At 42.8% G+C, this 15,252-nt stretch overlaps 1 protein-coding gene across 1 annotated transcript; it reads right to left on the bottom strand.

Moving 5' to 3' along the window:
* Window positions 1-212: 212 nt before the first annotated feature.
* On the bottom strand, window positions 213-14,664 carry hbp1 (HMG-box transcription factor 1). The gene is made up of 11 exons (XM_084335344.1): window positions 14,629-14,664; window positions 12,641-12,810; window positions 11,973-12,192; window positions 9,515-9,635; window positions 6,347-6,461; window positions 4,279-4,394; window positions 3,607-3,763; window positions 3,204-3,348; window positions 2,784-3,071; window positions 1,888-2,029; window positions 213-1,197 (listed from the first exon to the last, which is right to left on the bottom strand). The coding sequence occupies exons 2-11, from the start codon at window positions 12,711-12,713 to the stop codon at window positions 1,180-1,182; spliced, it is 1,395 nt and encodes a 464-aa protein (XP_084191470.1). The 5' UTR covers window positions 12,714-12,810; window positions 14,629-14,664; the 3' UTR covers window positions 213-1,179.
* Between the last annotated feature and the right edge of the window lie 588 nt (window positions 14,665-15,252).

Below are 15,252 nucleotides of genomic sequence, written 5' to 3'. Positions count from 1 at the left end.
TGTGAAACGTTGACAAGTGGGAAATAGTTCCTTTACTGTTAATGTGAAAATGTCAACATTAGCTCATATAAGCACATCTATGACACATAAATAATATGACATAGAATCATGTTGGTGTAGTTTGTTTATACTATATACTTGTTCATATATCTTTAGGTCATGTTGGCAAATGCAGTATAAGAACATTTGAAGAAAATATAGTAAGTGTGATGCAAGTTTAAGATTTTATTTATAATATAATACAAGGATATTCTGTGCAAGAGGTTGGTGTGGGTGTATGAACCTGTACAATATCAACAAAGCATTATAAATTCAATAGCAACCAGCAAGCATAACATGACCATTTGGTCATGATCATGTCAAAAAACAAAAAAACATCTATTTTATCAAGATACATGTCATATTATACAAATGGTTTCCACTAGTATACAATGGCTGTATAAGATTAGATTACATATGTATATATAAAGTGCAAAAAGACATGAAACACTTAACAGTGAAGACATGGCCCTGAAGTGCTGTGTGACTGAGTGAACACCCACCGCTGTGGGCTAACATCCTCATCATCCTATATCATATGGCAAGGTGGTTGGGCACATACTGTCTATGGCCTCTGCAGGGCAGTATCACAAAACCATTGCCCAAAGTTCATCTGCCGATTATACATTGTATTATAAAATGTATGAAAGAGTTACCAATCTATGCGATATATCAAGTTGTACAAATATAATCAGTATGAACAGCTAAGAAAAAAAAGTCACCCCGATCCCCTCTTCACAATTACTAATACATACTGTTTGCTTTAGCTGCTTTTAAACCAAACATAGCACCACAGGGTCTCATGTTTCAGACCTAGAAATAGGAAATCACCTGTGGGGGAAAAAGCAGGTTCTTAGATCAGAGGAATAAGGCATCTCTGACGTAAAAGATCTAAGAAAATATAAGCACTGTTAGTTACTAGATTACATGTTTGTTTGCTTTGTGTACATATTTTATAATTGTTGTTTTTCCTCAATGGTTTGTCTCTATATTGTTTCAAAGTTATAAAAAGTGAGTGTGTATTCAGCATCACAGTCTCCTGAGTACAGAAGATCAGGGAGGCATCAAAGTGTTCAGTGGGACTCTGTCCAGCACCTCTCCACGCCAACCGCCAGCATCTGGGGGATTGTGGGGGATTATCTAGGTCTGCTGGGGACCCTGATGAAGGACAGAAAGAAGACAAAAGACAGGGCACACACAGATTAATGAAAGCCAAACCCAAGTACTGTACCTTTTTCCATTTTTTATTTGAGAGAAAGTAGTCCCCTTAGCAATTTTTCATTATCCCTGCCAGGCGGTAGCCTGGGGGGGGATTAATGCGCTTGGTCGTGTGTGCGTGTGTGTGTGTGTGTTTGTGTATCCCTCTGTCCACAGCTAATCTTGCAAACTACATTGTACGTGGTCTGACAGCAGGCCAAGGACAGAAAGTCTTGAATATATATATATTTCTTTTCTTTTTTATCAGTCAATGACAAGTAATTCATTTGAACGAATTTCCATCAGTTTACAACATGCCATGGTAAACCTATTGTCACTGATATACCTATGCATAAAAGAAAATCAGTATTCAATATTGTGCTGTCGGAACAGTCTTATGTTTGCAGGTTAAGTATGTAATGTTCACTAATGACTATTTAGGCCACTGTCATCTTATCACCAAGGAAATGCTCACGTGAAATCTAGTTCTACGTACGGTCAGCAAATGTCATTAGTTTGCCTGGTTGATTAATGAACTAACTGGTTGGTATCAATTTGACTTACACCGTAGCTATGCCAGATAGGGAAGGTATGGGGGGCAGTGAAGAATAGGCATTAGCGGATAATGCTCAGTGCCTTTGCTCCCCTTACCGAGTTTGTTCTCTTGCGTTTCCAGCAGTCTGGATTCAGTCTCTTCTGCTCCTCAGCCAGAGCCTTGGCCTCCATGGTGTACATCCTCCTCTCCTCATTCTTCATCTTCTTCCATGTGTCACCCAGAATCACACTAATGGCTCTGAAGTCAAAGGTCAGTCAGGGGGGGGGGGGGGGGGTTAGACATGTAGAACTCAGTTCCTACGTGAGACACCACAAAATAAAGGATGTGGTCACACAGAACCAAATGACTAACCCATCCTTATGTGCATTGTGTCATTATCTTAATGTGAGTTTTATTCTGAGAGCCACTCTTTCTCCCAAACGCTCTGGGTCTAAGGGCATTCATGAGCCATGCTCTCTGTGTAAGCTCCGCCAACTTTCACTCACAATTTCACTGGCCTCTAATCCTTTCTATTGCTTTGGGGTTTAAAGCTATAGATAGTCTGGCTCACTCTGAAACATTTCCAGACAAAGAGAGCCGTTCATTATGTTAACATGGAGTCAGAACAGTACACCCTGGACCACCCCCATTCCCTCTATCACTATCCCCGATAGTGCCCCTAATAGTGTCTGACATCAGACATTGAGGAGAAAGTCACTGTGCTGCTTACTGTGACACAATGATAAGACATCATTCAGTCATTCTGCTCTAGGGAAGTATCCCGCAGGTGGTAGTATGGCGTGGCACTATGGCTCCCATAAGCCAACTCCACTACAGTCCCTTTTCGATAAAATTGTGTTGCTAGGGAAGAGCTTGGGCCCAAGTTTATTTCCTGTCAGCTATTGTACTAACATTGCAACAGGAAATAAACATGGGCCCATTTTATTTGTTTATGTTGTCAAGTTTGAAAAGGTCTATACTGTAGCTACAGTCAAGAAAGACCAGTACACACCTATTATCCTTCCCAGGATACATCTGAGTGTACTCCATCCTGTACTTTTTCGCAAAGAGCATAAAGGCGTTCATTGGCCGCTTGCATTTTATGGGCGTAGCAACGGTGGCTGTCCCTGAGACTTGGCTCCTGTTTGATTTGCTGCCGGAGGAGTAGTGGGAGCCGGAGCGCTCCAGTTTATCACAGTCTGGGCTAACAGCGCCCCCGCTGGACTGGGAGGTCCTGCGCTGGCGTGCCATGCTGCTGAGGACGTACACCGCTGAAGAGTCCAGCGGGGTGAAGTCGTAACTGCAGTTGGAGAGAGGGTAACAAAGGAAGATTTTTTTCAGATTTTATCATTTATTTCAGGACATTATTATTTAATTATTTGTCTTTTTATCTATCAGGTGTCATCTCTAAAGCATCTGTCTAGGGGCATACCTCCTGAAGGTGTCAAACACGACAGAGTCATCACAGTTGATGGCGTCGGGGTGGCTTGGCGGCAGACACAAGTCACCCAGCCGCATCTCGTAACAAGGTATCCCATGGTGCACCACGGTAAGGCTCGGATAAAAAGAGGACCACCCTGAAACATACAACATGTGGACAACTTGACATGGTGTCCTATTACCGTATTGCACCATGGTTTAAAGTTTAAACCCAAGGCCAAATGGTCTGTAGTCTTATTCTGAAATATCAAAAGCCTTTTGTGCACAGTATAACTCATGTCTTACCAAAAACGCTGACAATATTTTCTGTTCTCAGAAAAAGGAAAAACATGCTGCATGCATAACCTGCAGATCCAGCTTTTCATCTCATAAATGTCTCTCAAAATAATTGTTACCTTTATTTTTGACAAAAAAGGGGTGATCCAATCTGCATTCTGCTGTCAAAAGGCCATCATCAGGTGAGCCAGGGTCAAAGGTCAGTTTGAGAACCGCCTGGCCGAAAGACACTGTCTCCTCATGGGCCACTAGCTTCAGACCTTCAGAACCGTAGCTCTGAAAATCAACATCCAGAGACACAGGCATCAGCCAATGAAATCAGACCTACCTCCCCCCCCTGGGTATTCATCATCATCATCATCATCATCATCATCATCATCATCATCATCATCTTCGTTTTACGTCCCTATTTTCCCACTACAGTGAGGTTGGATGGGCGATGACTCCACGCCATTGGAGTCATCATTTTTGGTTTGTAGCTCATTTTTATACCTCGGGTGCCCCTCCTTACAGGTAACCCCATTGTCGGTGAGGACCTAGCCTTTGCGTATTCCTACACACACAAGGCAGTGCGGTTTTCTTTCAGGGTTTTCTCCCTTAGCCTTTGCGTATCCCTACGCACACACACACACACACAAGGCAGTGTGGTATTATGTGTTGATTTCCACATTGGTAACATTGTAGTTTGATGGTAATTAATGCAAGGTAATTAAGCCATGCACGCATTACAGTTGATTAGAGATGATTTTGAGATGTGCTGTAACATTAACGTCCCCCCAGTGCTCTGCTACCTTGCGAGAAGAGGATGGCGTCATGGTTTCATCATCTGATTCGTCGTCAGTATCTCCGAGGTCGTCAGCATCCTGCCACTCCACATTAGGACCACGATGGAAGCGCAGGCGTGTGCCTGAAGAAAACACGGTAACACTTCGTCATTGATTCGCTCAAAATTAAGTAACGTGTTTTAAAAGGTGCTGTAAGTGGTATTTTGTTGTTAAAATAAGTGGACTATGTGTCAAAATAATAGCTCTACGTTCCTAAAGCCATCACTGATACTTGGTCAGTAACATGGGTCTCTCAGTCCCTCCGCTCTGCAGTAAACAGAAAATAGATTTTCTGGTATCCTGTCCCCACGTTTTCCAATCAGGAGGAAGAAAAATATTTTAACAAAAATAAAAACCACTTACAGCACCTTTAACTCATTCAGCGCCAATCACGAGTATAGTCGGGTTAACTCGCCATCGCTTGAGCGCCAATCACGAGTATAGTCGGGTTTTGGTCGTTATTTCTTTTATTGGCGATATCCATTCATTTTAATCCATCCAGCCTGATGTTATCATTGGGAATGGGTCTGAGCTCGCAAAAGGGCAAATACCGCCACCTACGCCTTCCAGCTGGTATTGCACTCCATTGGGAATGGTGTAGTTTCTTTTCTGGGACGATCCGAGCCGTGCGGGCGGGGTTTAGGTGCTCAGGCGAGGTAGGCCTTTGCAACGATGGTATGGAACAGTAACCCCGCCCGCCCGTTCATGTGTAATGGTCGGTAATGTGGGATGGACCTCCACGAGCAGTATTTGGAATGGCGATCAGATAATTGGATTATTTATTTTGCATTACATCAGAGACAAGGTAAGAACACTATATATAAATTTGATCGTTGATCTGATATTTATTTCTACCGCGATCGACGCTGTCTCTGTGTGTGTGTGTGTGGCTGTGTGCCGTTGGGTGCAGGAGGTGGGGGGGGGGGGGGGGGGGGGGGGGGCGTGCAGGAGGTGGGGGGGGGGGGCATGTACAAAAACAATCCGTTTTGTACATGTTGACTGGAAGCAACTCACTGATAATCGACGGGTGTATTAGACCCATAGCTATAATTTAAGATATATTTTTAAGCACTCGCAAATCTCACAGTTCCCCCATTGATTAAAGCGGTGGCGTTCTAGCGCCCTCTCGCGCATCAAGCGATGGCGCAGAATGAGTTGAGGAGCATATAGAGTTGCTATATTTATATAAGGACACCGGAGGTCAGTATTTCTCTCTACTAGTGGGGTAGACTGCTGCTGAGTGATCCTGGCAACATGTACATTGAATAAATTAAAGCCATCTTCCTGCTGTCAATACTGTAAGTGAATCGGTGCGATCAGTGCAATCGTTCTCACTTTTAAGTTTTTCAGCATTGAGACCCAGAAAATAGGTTACATTTATTCCATCCACAATGGGCCGGGCTGTGGCACAGTGCATGTTTGTGGACGTCCTAGCTGTGGTCAGACACCTTTACTCCCATTGAGAACCTATGAACATCCCGCTCACTAGTTGTTCTATAATAACTCTCTATGGCCCCTTCTCACAGAGTGCAAACAAACGGTTTAACAACAGGAAATTTGCAGTCTCCTGTTGCCTAATACGGTCCTGATTGAAAATCCATTTTTATCAACATGTTATCTGAGCAGAGCAGGTTGGGCAGGAAGGAGGCCTTATCTGCTTGGAAATTCTAAGAAAAGATAACACACACTGTGTGTGTGTGTGTGTGTGTGTGTGTGTGTGTGTGTGTGTGTGTGTGTGTGTGTGTGTGTGTGTGTGTGTGTGTGTGTGTGTGTGTGTGTGTGTGTGTGTGTGTGTGTGTGTGTGTGTGTGTGTGTGTGTGTGTGTGTGTGTGTGTGTGTGTGTGTGTGTGTGTGTGTGTATGTGTGTGTGTGTGTGTGTGTGTGTGTGTGTGTGTGTGTGTGTGTGTGTGTGTGTGTGTGTGTATACTGTATGTGTGTGTGTGTGTGTGTGTGTGTGTGTGTGTGTGTGTGTGTGTGTGTGTGTGTGTGTGTATACTGTATGTATGTGTGTGTGTGTGTGTGTGTGTGTGTTCACCTTTCAAGAAGCAATGCCAGGCTGTGGAGGGCCAGGTACGAGACCAGGCCATGTCTTCATCATCTGAAAATGATGAAGACATAGAAAATACTCCGGACTCTGATTCACTGCTAGCCTGTTTGAGATAGAAATAAATAAATACATAAATAAACAAACAATTTATAAACAACACCATTAACAATTTGAATGCACATGAAGACAGCAATGCCATACATTATGGCTATGTTCAGACTGCCAGCACAAATATGATTGATTTGAAATGGAAAATGGACTGCATTTATATATATATTTATTTATATTTATATTTATATAAATTATATTATATTTATATAGCGCTTTCCAAAGCGCTTCACAACGTATGGCTCACATTCACCCATTCAGTCACACATTCACACATCGACAGTGGAGGCGACCATGCAAGGTGCCAGTTAGGAGATAAGTTGTCTTGCTCAAGGACACTTCGACACGCTGCCTGGGAGGAGCCAGAATCTAACCGGGAAGCGTGTATGCCTTCTACAATGCTGTTCGGTTTCCGCATTGCCGTTTTGTGCTCCGATTGGCCAAGCGCGCGCATGCGCATGAGCCGCGACAAGCTCCTCAGAAAGGCAGGAATAATAAGCTCCGTTTAATGCAATTTATACAAATGGAAGTATTGATTTCGCCGTAACAAATCATTAAAAAAAATATACCGTTAACTGGAATATGTTGTGCCTTTACACATATGTTGGATTATGTAATTGGTTTGTCATGACAAACCAATAAGAAATCGCGAATTAATGATGCATGTAGTTACTGTGTGTTGTTGTAGCCACCGGTTAATTTGCGATTTTTTATTGGTTTGTCATGACAAACCAATTACATAATCCAACATATGTGTAAAGGCACAACATATTCCAGTTAACACTTTGATCGCCGGGGTTAAATTCATAATTTACCATCCCTCGCCAGCCCTATTTAACATGGAGAAGTTCCCCTTCTTTGCAGGGCTATAACTTTTTAAATTGTATTGCTAAATTGACATTACCATGGCCCATTCAAAGTCCTATATCTTTTTTTTTTATCCACTTTTTCTCCCATTTTCTATATTTTCTCCCATCCCAATTTCGTATCATCCAATTCAACCCTCCCCTGTCACGAACGCTGTTTCTTGCCTCCCACAAGCCGGCTGCAATGTGGACTAAGTCATACATAGCACAAGTCCCCTCCGGTACTTGAGGTAACAGCAGTCGCATCTTTTCACCTGCGCAGCTCGATCTCTCAGTGGCGAGGAGTAACGCGTGGGAGGCTCACGCTGCCCCCGACACTTCCTGATTCTACTGCGCAGGCGCACCAACCGACCTGTAGGAGTCGCTGTCCACAACGCCCGATCTCCACCCATCAGTTTCCCACTCCCTAATACGGCCAATGTGTATTAGTATGAACGACCAGCTAAACTGAAAGCAATGTGGAGCGCTGGGCTCGAACAGGCAAGCCCAGCGTCTCCGTCATTCGTGGCAAGTGCCTTGCCCACTACGCCACGTAGCCGCCATTCAAAGTCCTATATCTATTGTTCAGGGTGTAGCAACGTTATACTTTTTCATTCACATATTCATACTAAAATACGGTCTAAAGTATAAGTATGTTTTTATCGTTTTCTGCAGCTTTCTCCAGAACGTGATTTATAGCCCTAAATGCATTATATTGATGATTGTATACAGTTTGATAGCAATCAGCGCGAGATAAAAAATTTCAACTGCACGTACTTCTAGAAGTTACTACGTATGATCTGATGTTGACCGGATGGGCGGGGGGTCGTTTATAATTCCGTGGGCAACGTTATATCATTCATCTAGTGTGGGTGATATGATCATTAGAGCAGTTAGTATAGAAGACATTAAAAAATAATGCTGAAACTCACCGTAGCTTCCTCTCGCCGTTGGGAGATGAGCGTGGAACAGAATCTTTTCTATTATGGGATGTAGAAATACCCGATCCATTTCCAGGTTGTATAATAGTATATACGTCCAAATCATGTTGTTTATCGAGTTATTGGCAACGGATCGCTATCCATTGTGTCGAGATCGAGTCCCGGGACCTATAGCGAGTGATCGGACCAAATTGAAATGAGCACCAGCTTCCACTTCCTGTTTCTTCCCTGGGCGATCAGGCCGATCAGCCACCAGATGGCGCTCTTGAACCGTTAGAGAGTTGATAGGGGCTCACCAGTACATCTCATGTCTCCGGGGGAGAAATATGATTTCGATCACAGATTTTTGAAATATTGATATCAAAGACGCTGTCCAGCGTCAACGGCAGAATGAGCATGGCGGGGAATGACGTGTTTCAGCGTCAACGGCGATTAAAGGGTTAACGGTATATTTTTTTAATGATTCGTTACGGCGAAATCAATACTTCCATTTGTATAAATTGCATTAAGCGGAGCTTATTATTCCCGTCTTTCTGAGGAGCTTGTCGCGGCTCATGCGCATGCGCGTGCTCGGCCAATCAGAGCGCAAAACGGCAACACGGAAACCGTTGTAGAAGGCATACACGCAACCGGGAACCTTCAGATTACCATACAACCACTCTACCTCCTGAGCCACTGTCCTGAGCCACTGATTTTAGCAAACAGCAAAATACCCCATGAAATGCGATTTTTGCAAATCTGATCCATACCACACTTGGAGGTGGTTTGAAATATGATAGCAATCGGATTTCTACAGATGAGTCTCAGTCTGGATGCTCTGGCAACTCAAATAGGATTTCAAAGTGTCTTCTGTGTCACTCGCAACACGACACACAGCAACAATGTCAAGTGCATCAGAGCTAATAATGGCATGAATAAATGTTCATGTTTGTCTAACGGCAAATACGTAGTGTTAGTGTAATGATAAGCTTTCATTACCTAATGTTACTAACTCTGTAGAAAGTTAGCTAACGTTCAATAATGTTAGGCCTACATAGTGTTGGCTAACAGTTAGCTATCGTTATACATGCGTGTCACCTACCATTAACAATAGCTAATGTTATGTAGTTACCAAAGCAACCCATGCCGATAGGTTGGTGATGTCTGGCAACACAAATCCGATCTGAACACTTGCAAATAAACAGTGCAGACAGGTAACCATCTGACTTGAGAAAGATTTGCCTGCAGCTAAGGTAACAGACAGAACACAGGTCAAAGGTTACCCTGACACGCCTGCGCTCCCTGTGGTGGGTTCTGAATGAGTTGGGGGCACTGCTGGCTAAGGGGGGCCGGGCATAGGAATGTAAACTGTTACTGGTGCCAAAGATGTGGACGGGAGATGATCTGAAAAGGAAGATAAGAAAAAGACATAAAAACCATGATCACAAGGGATTAAGTATGTGTGTATGTGCGTGTGTGTATATGTGTGTTTATGGGTACGTATGTGTGTGTGTGTGCGTGTGCGTGTGTGTGTGTATGGGTATGTCAGTGTGTATGTGTGTTTAAGATAAGATATTCCTTTATTGATCCCCTTGGGGAAATTCAGGCATCATAGCAGCATGGGGGAGGGGGAAGGGGAGGTACAGGTAGTTTGGGTGTGTGTGTGTGTGTGTGTGTGTGTTATAAATTATTTCCTCGAAATAAACATGAAACGTGGTCGCAAAGTTTCGATATATAGATTTTCCAAGCTTGGATATCAGCACACGCACTAACAACCAATCAGTGAAGGAGATGGCCGACAGTGAAGGAGACCCGCGGTGCACCTCTGGGTAGAGAGGTAGGACTCTAGTAGTAAACAAGGCTGGCTAGGATAACTAGCTTGCACGGCGCGATTTTATATATTTACGTGCCGAGTATGTGTGTTGCGTGAATTCTGAGGCCACGTTTATAGTAGTGTGGGGTATACAGTGGACGTCGTTTCAATATATTAGGGCGGAAGAGAGTATTTTAGGGTAATATCTAGTACATTTGTCATGAGATACTCCGCTTAGAAACAACAGGCTGGCTAGGATAACTAGCTTGCACGGCACTATTTTATATATTTACGTGCCGAGTATGTGTGTTGCGTGAATTCTGAGGCCACGTTTATAGTAGTGTGGGGTATACAGTGGACGTCGTTTCAATATATTGGGGCGGAAGAGAGTATTTTAGGGTAATATCTAGTATATTGTCATGAGATACTCCGCTTGTCGGCTAACTGTTAACGTGCGCGGACTGATGACGACATCAACATTCGCAGCAGCAAAACAAGTCTATTATATATATCTATGCTATTAATAGCCCGTCCATCGCCGCCGGGCATAAGAAGTTAATTAAACTTGACAGACATTATATCGACGATAATTATCGATATCGAGTTATATGAAAATAATTTTATAATTTTATCGCGATAACGTTTTTGGCCATATCGCCCAGCCCTATGTGTGTGTGTGTGTGTGTGTGTGTGTGTGTGTGTGTGTGTGTGTGTGTGTGTGTGTGTGTGTGTGTGTGTGTGTGTGTGTGTGTGTGTGTGTGTGTGTGTGTGTGTGTGTGTGTGTGTGTGTGTGTGGAAAGGTGTCATTGTGTGTATTTGTGCATGTGTGAGTGCTGGAGTTTGTGTTGGTGTGTGTCAGTGCTAGAGCTGCCGCGGTATTGATATTTTCCTTACCGCACGAATTTGCCAAATATTTTCTACCGCCGCGGTATTACCGCACAGTGCGCACAAAAAAAAAGAAAAAAGTTTGAATGCATTTTTTTTTTTTTAGTAGTCTACTCTTATAGCCTGCCTCTAGTCTAATGGCGCTTTTCCACTGCATAGTACCTACTCGACTCGACCCGCTTTAGGCACCTGGTACTTCGTTCCTTTTCCACTGCAGCCAGGTACTACCATAGATATCTATATATATCTATGGGTACTACTCCGTTTGTCTCCGTGTGGGGACGCAGGCGGCGCCGCTTGTGTACACTGAAAGCTCCGTGGGCATAGATGTCCGAGGGCTTGCAGCAAGCCAGAGTTTAACACAGTTTCAATCAATCAATCAATCAATAACAACATTAACCAGACTCTCGTTGCGTCTATTCTGCCAAAGCTAACGTTACCTCTCATTGTGTATTCTACCAAGCAAACCCGGGTTTAACGTTACCGGTAGCATTAGGCTAATAACAACAACAAACTTAACACATCAGCGATCTTGTTGTGACACTAAACTCTCCGCTCTGTGGTAAATTGGGTTGATGTCGGTTTTGTTTCATCAATAAATAAGGCAGAATACACAGTGAATCCATTCTTTTTTGTTTATTGCACTTGGTTCTGTCGCAAACAATTCCTGAATGAAATGCATCCTTAGCGAGGCAGTAAAGATGGCGGCGCGGCGTTCTGTTTTCGTTCAGAGGCTACAAAGTGTGACACGTCTCTCTTCTGACCAGTCAGTGGTCTGCAATGTTTCACATGCCTTTTCTGGTACCACTTCTACCCAATAGGGTCGCTTGGAACCGAGTAGGGTATATCTGCAGAGCCGCAAGCCAACTTTATTATTATGATAAAAAACAGCGGTGACGCGGTATTCAGCCTAACTCTGCGGTGAGCGTGATGCAACAGCGATACCGCGGTAATGCGGTTATCGCGGCAGCTCTAGTCAGTGCATGCACGTGTGATTGGTGTATGTGTATCTGTTTGTATGTCAATGTTGCCTAGATGCCAACCTCTTGTGTGGGGCGTTCTTCAGCAGGGGGTTCTGGGGGCTGGTGTGTGGGGCGTTCTTCAGCAGGGGGCTCTGGAAGCTGGTGGCGATGTCGGCCAGCTCAGTGAGCCAGTCGCTGCGCGGGGAGGTGCTCAGCTCCTGGTGGGACAGCCCCGCCCCCACCTGGAACAGCACAGGAGACCGCTGGTTCTCCTCCACCTCCTGCAGCTCTGGCAGGTCATCTGGATGGAGACAGGAGTGGTGGTCAACATCGATAAACAATACAAAATAAAAAGGAGTAGACATACGCACATCCCAAAATAGAAAGGAACAGACATACGCACATCCCAAAATAAAAAGGAGTAGACATACGCACATCCCAAAATAGAAAGGAATAGACATATGCACATCTCAAGAATTTTTACCAGATTTTCTTTTTCAGCAAAGTCGCACACTGATTCCAATGCGCTCATACGTTTATTTAGACAACCAATGTGTCCACACTAGCTCTTCATCAGTTTTGAAACCTTTTTGAAAATGAAGACATAACATCAAAAGGTTGCGGGAGCATTGCAAGCAGTATGCGTTAGTGTTGTCACCTTTTTAATCCAAACATAAGTGCTAAATCATTTTAAATGTGCAATCTGTAAATTATGCTCACTCTGCATTATTACTCAGAATCAGATTTACCATAATCCATGTTGCACCCAGGTGAAGAAGGCAGGTCCTCTGTGCACTTGAGTGGATCGAAGGAATCGTCCATTCTGGTAGCGAGCGACTCGCTGGCTTTACTCTGTGTTCACAAACGGCTTATTTTTTCAAACTTTGCAGGTCACACTACGCCATGCCAACTGGCCAGACTGTGAAAACACAATGAACACAACACAACATGACAGTTTTCAGAGTGAATTGATTGATTGATTGAAAGCTTTATTAACAGATTGCAGAATGGGTACAATACAGTACAGCTCAATACTAACAACTGCTAAGAGGATGAAGACCAGACAAATACTTTAGTCTTGTTTACATAAGGGTCCTCCATTTTCAATTCATCAAGATTGAAGGAGGGTAGGGATTCACATTCCTTTACGGCTGTGGGTAGGGCGTTCCACATTATTGTGGCATAATTGCAAAACGTGTTTAGTCCCTTGTTTGAGCCGAATCTGGGTTGAACGTGATTTGTGGAGCTCCCTCTGGTGTTGTGGTCTTGGACTTCACTGACCTTTAGGAAGTATTTCGACAGGTACATGGGTATCTTAGTGGTGTAGGCCCATTGGGTGGTGAAACTAATACATAAACGTAGGCAAATTGCTGAAGCCAACTTGAATGACATAAGAGTGACAATCTCAATGAGTGCTTTTATTGAACTGCTTGTTAAGATATTTTGAATTATTAAATTTTTTCTTTATAAAAGAGCATATCAAAAAAAAATTGGAAAAGAAAATGAGTGAATCGTTGAAATATGTCAAGCTAGACAATAATATTTTAGCACAATGTCATAATACATTATAACATGCTAATGATACATTATCATTGTACTGTATGAGAGAGGTGTCACAGAATGTCACAGAGGTGTATTAGGCATAGAATATAAAAGGGCCTGGGGGAATCCATTGTTTCTGAATCGACAGTAAAACCCTCTTTGACCCGTTGCGTGCAGGCCTGGTTTTATATTATGTGGCCTCGTTTCATACACCTCACCTACGCAGGCAGCTAATGTTTTGCAGGCTGTGACGCCTAGTTTATAAACGTTAAGGACTTAGCGCATGCGCAGACAGAGCTCATTCATTCATAAATGCGTAACAAAAAAACATATCCATAGCCTGGTATTGGCAGTTTGACAGTGGTGTATTATTGACGCTTTGAAATCAACAGAGAATGTCATGGATTGGGGGGGGAAATGGTCATTTTTAGCCTACTATAATGGGGTGGATTAAAAAAAATCTCTTTGTTTAGTGAAGGTCGGACAAAGCAAGTAAAATAATATGATTTAACTACATTAGGCTGCATCCCACGGAAAAGTACAAATGCATCAACTAAGAAAAGAAAAGCCAAGAGATCGAGCGAATAACTACTGTTACGTAGGCTAACTTTTTTTAACAGGGCCAACCCATTGTTTCAATCATGTAAAAAAAGAAAAAAAAAAATGCTATTTGGAGGCTTAAGTTCAGTTATAAATAATAGGAAGATCATTTCCACATGATTTGACTAGAGGAGATATCATTATGGGTTATTAGGCCAGTCTCCCCAAAAGAAGAGCAGCTGATCCATAGTTTGGCTACATTGTAAACAAAAGAATGTCAACAAGTTGAGGCATGACGCAACCTCTATGATGCTCTGCTCAAATGAATGGAACGAAAACGTTTGAAGAAAAACAAAACGGTCTTTATCCTAATTACAATAAAAAAAGATATATACATTTTAACGTCTGGCAGATCGCTGAGCGCAGACTGTGCTGTCTGGTGGTTTCTCTCAGAACCAAAACAACAAACCGTCACAATGAGAAAAAATAAATGTAAGAGCGATGTGTCATTCGACAGCGAATAATAACCGTATGACAACCTCGCCTTGGCACACGTTATAACCGCAGAGTAACATAACGAATATTACTTGTTTTCAAAATAAATTGTAACCCTTTTGTTTCTTTGAAATGATAGCAGACAACTCTCCCCACTTACCAAACCTGTCGCCATCAAGTAACTCTCTGGCATTCGCTCGAGGGGTGGGGATGAATACCTTCAACTGAAGCCTTCTATTGGTGGATAGAAACGTCAGTAGCGAGAGTGCGCCTTTTCCATTGGTGCATACCGGCGATAAACTGTAGAGGGCCGGGTTTGGTTTGTTGATCAAATTGTGATTGGCTGAAAGTACATGTCTGTTATATCCCAGTGACAGCTGATTGGTAAAAACAGGAACAATAACACTGCTATTTTTCTGTTATCTAAAATGTATTTATTTATTGCTGAGACAATTTAGTTCATCCTGGATGACCAAGTATTTCCTTGCATCTTCTATAACAGGATTCCATTCACTAAAAGCCTACTTCAAACATTGTGTGTTATTATGACACTGATGAATGAATGAATGAATGAATGAATGAATGAATGAATGAATGAATGAATGAATGAATGAATGAACGAATTAATGAATGAATGTTTAAATCAGTGCTGATGATGAAATGTCTTAATTCAAGTGAACAATAATGTCACACGTGGCTTAATATAAAACTGCTCTTTATTGTAATGTATAGTGAAATATAATGCTGGCCAATATTATACAAGTTTCTCTAACAATAATCCCAA

The sequence above is a fragment of the Notolepis coatsorum genome (assembly GCF_963971535.1).
Source record: "Notolepis coatsorum genome assembly, chromosome: 18".
Lineage (NCBI taxonomy): Eukaryota > Metazoa > Chordata > Actinopteri > Aulopiformes > Paralepididae > Notolepis > Notolepis coatsorum.
This window is presented reverse-complemented; position numbering and strand designations above follow the sequence as displayed.